This window comes from Glycine max, chromosome 16, assembly GCF_000004515.6.
Source record: "Glycine max cultivar Williams 82 chromosome 16, Glycine_max_v4.0, whole genome shotgun sequence".
Classification (NCBI taxonomy): Eukaryota; Viridiplantae; Streptophyta; class Magnoliopsida; order Fabales; family Fabaceae; genus Glycine; species Glycine max.
Window position 1 is genome coordinate 27,324,936 of NC_038252.2, and position 4,945 is coordinate 27,329,880.

At 40.0% G+C, this 4,945-nt stretch overlaps 1 protein-coding gene across 1 annotated transcript; it reads left to right on the forward strand.

Moving 5' to 3' along the window:
• Positions 1-1,281: 1,281 nt before the first annotated feature.
• Positions 1,282-4,380, forward strand: LOC100792963 (CSC1-like protein At4g35870). The gene has a single exon (XM_003548779.3). The coding sequence runs from the start codon at positions 1,712-1,714 to the stop codon at positions 4,136-4,138; it is 2,427 nt and encodes an 808-aa protein (XP_003548827.2). The 5' UTR covers positions 1,282-1,711; the 3' UTR covers positions 4,139-4,380.
• The last annotated feature ends 565 nt before the right edge of the window (positions 4,381-4,945 follow it).

Sequence of the window (4,945 nt, forward strand, 5' to 3'; positions counted from 1 at the left end):
TAAAAATAATTACGAAAAATTACACATAGCTAATATTTTTTAAATGCACCTACCTAATACTATTGATACTTTTTTTTACAACAAATAACATTAATTTATTTTTACAATACAAATAAGTACAAAAAATTAAACATAGATTTTATAAATGCCACTTATCTAATACTATCTATTTAACAAATAACATTGAATTATTTTTATATTAGAAATAACTACGAAAAATTATACACATATTTTTTAAATGCACCTACCTAATACTATCTACAATTTTTTTATAACAAATGACATTAATTTATTTTTAGACTACAAATAAGTACAAAAAATTAAAAATAGATAGTATTTTTAAATGAATATAACCTAATATCATCTATAATTTTTTTTATTAACAAATAACATTAATTTATTTTTACACTACAAATAATTACAAAAATTTAAACACAAATATTTTTTAACGCACCTATCTAATACTATCTATAATTTCTTTTATAACAAATAACATTATGAAAATTTAAACAAAAATATTTTTTTAACACTACATATATGTATCAAAAATTAAACACATATAGTATTTTATAAACGCACTTATCTAATACTATCTACAATTTTTTTATAACAAATAAAATTAATTTATTTTTACACTAGTCATAACTACGACAAATTAAACATATCTACCTAATATTATCTACTTTTTTTTAAACACATTTACCTACTACTATGTATAACAAATAACATTAGATTATTTTTACACTATAAAATACTTCGAAAAATTAAATACATCTACCTAATACTATCTAATATTTTGTTGAAAACTTAACTAAAAGAATTACTAACTAAAGCATTACCAACTAAAATAATTACTAGCTACTAGCTAAAATTCAATAATATGAAAATTTAAATAATACCTAATTCAAGCTTTCAATAACACCTCAATCTTTCAATAACACTACCAAACAAATTTTTTTTCAAGCACCAAAAACTCAAACTCAAACAACTCAAAGACACAATACAAGAAAAGAATGCGTGGATCGTGTATTTGGTGGATATTGCAGTTTTGAATTTGACTGAACCTACCCTGCATGAAGCAAGGACTTTTCTTTTTGCACGAAGGTCAAGCCAATCCCGCCAGATTAACTGAGAGATCCACGTGGATGACCAACAGCAATTCCACCACTTTGACTGACAGAAATTGCTATGGATGATGGATGATGTTGCGCTGATGGATGGATGGTGGGCATGGGGTATCTCATCGATGAGAGCGACAGAACCCCATGCATGAAAAACTCGCATACTAGCGGGATATGAAGAACTTGGTAGTGGTGCTAGCGGGATACATTAAAAAAAAAATTGGAAAAAATTTGCAAATAGAGCCTCTAAGAAAAAAGTTTGCAAAGCCACTCCCTTGTGCCACTCCCTTATGTCATTTTGCCATCTACTGTTCTACACAGGTTGGCAGAAGGAGCCGCGAAGGCAACAACAAAAACAGAACAGAAAAGTACAGTGATTACAAAAGAAAATTGAGCATTCCATGTGTCGTGTCTCTAACTTCCTTTCTTTCCTTTTCTTCAATTTCTTCCCTTCCATCAATTCTCCAGCCAACCCTAACCCTAACCAACACCAACTTCAAATTCCTTCGATAACCCATTCCGAATTTGACTCAATTCTCAGCAAAACTCCGCAAAATTCGGGTTCAGACTTCTGAGAACCCTAATTTCCGATGGGAGACCCCCTCCCTCCGCCGCCGTCGTCCTCCGGTGACGACGGCGACCCCTTCGGCACCTGGTACGGCAACATCGACTACTTGCTCAACATATCCGCGATCGGCTCTGCGTGCTGCCTTCTGATCTTCCTCCTCGTGAAGCTCCGCAGCGACCACCGCCGCATGCCGGGTCCCGCCGCCCTCGCCTCGAAGCTCCTCGCCGTCTGGCACGCCACCGGCCGCGAAATCGCTCGACACTGCGGCGCCGACGCCGCGCAGTTCCTCCTCATCGAGGGCGGCAGCTGTGCCCTCCTCCTCTCCCTCGCCGCCCTCGCCCTCGCCGTCCTCCTCCCCCTCAACCTCTCCGCCGGCACCGCCCCCCTCGCCGACGGCTTCTCCAAAACCACCATCACTCACATCCCCAAAGGCTCCCCCTTGCTCTGGATCCACTTCCTCTTCGCCGTCCTCGTCGCGGTTATCGTCCACTTCGGTATCTCCATCACCGAAGAGCGACTTCGGATTACGCGGTTCAGAGACGGGTACGGTAATTTGAGCGATCCCACCGTGAATTCCACTGCTATATTCTCTATTATGGTTCAGGGCTTGCCCAAAATCATAGGTGCTGATAGGGTAGTGTTGCATGAGTATTTTCAGTATAGGTACCCTGGAAAGGTTTATAAGGTTATTGTGCCTATGGATTTGTGTGCGTTGGATGATTTAGCTAATGAATTGTTGCGTGTGAGGGACGAAATTTCGTGGCTGGTGGCCAGGATTGACTCTCGGCTTTTGCCGGAGGACGGTGATGGCGATGATGGTGGTGGTGGTGGTGGTGGCCCCACTGGATTGTGGGGTTTGGTGGTTTGTTGTTGGAAGTGGTTGAAGCGTTTTTTTGTTGATTTTAGGAGGAGGTTTGGTTATAGTGATGAAGAAAGATTGAGGAAGTTGCAGGAGTTGAGGGCTGAGTTGGAGAGTGAGTTGGCTGATTATAAAGAAGGGCGTGCGCCCGGTGCTGGTGTTGCATTTGTTATGTTTAGGGATGTGTATACTGCTAATAAGGCTGTTCGGGATTTTCAGAATGAGAAGAGGAGGAGAATTGGCAAGTTCTTTTCGGTTATGGAGTTGCGGTTGCGGCGGAATCAGTGGAAGGTTGAGCGTGCTCCCTTGGCGACTGACATTTATTGGAAAAACATGGGGACGCCAAGGATGTCGCTGAAACTGCGGCGGGTGTTTGTGAACACTTGTTTGTTGCTGATGCTTTTGTTCTTCAGCTCGCCACTTGCGGTGATCAGTGCTGCTAAGAGTGCTGGGAGGATTATCAATGCTGAGGCTATGGATAATGCGCAGCTGTGGTTGGCTTGGGTGCAGAGCTCTAGCTGGCTTGCAAGCCTTATTTTTCAGTTTTTACCCAATGTGATCATATTTGTTAGCATGTATATAGTGATCCCTTCAGCTCTTTCGTATCTCTCGAAGTTTGAACGGCATTTGACGGTGTCTGGGGAGCAAAGAGCCGTGCTTATGAAGATGGTTTGCTTCTTCCTTGTGAATCTCATTCTCTTGAGGGGTTTGGTGGAATCGTCATTAGAGAGTACGATCTTGAAGATGGGGCGGTGCTATTTGGATGGAGAAGATTGCAAGAGGATTGAGCAGTATATGAGTGCTTCGCTCCTGTCCAAGTCATGCCTCTCCTCACTTGCATTTCTGATCACAAGCACTTTCTTGGGGATTTCTTATGATCTCTTGGCACCCATTCCTTGGATCAAAAGAAACATTCAGAAGTTTAGGAAGAATGACATGCTTCAATTGGTGCCCGAACAAAGTGACGAATACCCTTTAGAACATCAGGCCATTGATAATCATAATAGTCTTCAGAGGCCACTGATGCATGACAATGCTTATGACATTGCCAATGGGGATAATGTTGAGGGACAAGATCTTTTTGTTTATCCAATCACTGGAAGCTCGCCTGCTCCCAAGCAGACATTTGATTTTGCACAGTATTACGCCTTTAATTTGACAATTTTTGCCCTGACTCTAGTATACTGTTCATTTAATCCCCTTGTGGTTCCTGTTGGTGCCATTTATTTTGGGTATAGATATGTGGTTGACAAGTACAATTTTCTGTTTGTGTATCGAGTTCGTGGCTTCCCCGCAGGCAACGATGGGAGGTTAATAGACACTGTAATATGCATCATGCGTTTCTGTGTGGATCTGTTCCTACTTGCCATGCTCCTATTCTTCTCAGTTCAAGGGGACTCTACGAAGCTGCAAGCTATATTCACTCTTGGATTATTAGTCGTGTATAAATTACTGCCTTCAAGTAATGATAGTTTTCAACCAACTCTTTTGGAGGGCATTCAAACAGTTGATAACGTTGTTGATACTAGGCCAATTGATTATGAGGTCTTTTCACAGCCCAGGTTTGATTGGGATACCCCTCAAATGTGACTCAAGCTTTGATATGCATAGCTTGCTATCCTATAACGATGTATCTGTTCCCAATCACGTATGTAACAGAAAAAAAAATTAGTGGTGAGGGATAGGGATGGGGACAGGGGTCACGCTGGGCCAGGGAAGAGGGTTCCTCTTGTAACTGATGTTCAAAATTTGTTATACACGCATTTATGACATGCCAATTCTTCTCTTCCTTTTCTTGAGTAATTCCAAAGCTTGGCCAGGATGTTAATAAATGTACCATATCATTTTTTGTGAAGTTCCTTGCTTTCTAGTTTCTGCAGATTTGAGGTGATGTGTTCTGCTAACATTTTTAATCTCTACGCCCCCAAAATACTAGCGAAATTATTGGGGGAATGTTGGGCTTATTTTGTTGGAAAAGGAGCATGTTGCTTAGGGCAAAGTGGTGCTGCTCCTAGTGCTGTCCCCAAAGAAAATTAAAGTGAAAGCCAAATAATTCCTCTTTTTTTTTTAATTGTTTTAATAGCTTGGTATCATTTAAACAAGAGACTGATAAAAAAACAATGTATAGAAATATTATTACTATCATGTTCTTGTTTATCATTGTTGATTCTTAATTCGACCAACACTTCTAAAGTAAATCAACGGAGAAGTTGAGAACGAACTAAACGCTACTATGAGGAAACTATTGTCTTCTTAAACATTGATTGTTAAACATCAATAGTAGTATTTTCTTAGTTAAGCTATGTATACCCCTTTCATTTCATGATCTTCTATAATGTGCTCTCTGGGCCTTTTCAATTAAAGCAATCGATCTTGTAAACTTACAACATACATTTG

Excerpts from the sequence above, each read along its gene's own strand:
- LOC100792963 (XM_003548779.3), top strand. The coding sequence starts at position 1,712 with ATGGGAGACCCCCTCCCTCCGCCGCCGTCGTCCTCCGGTGACGACGGC.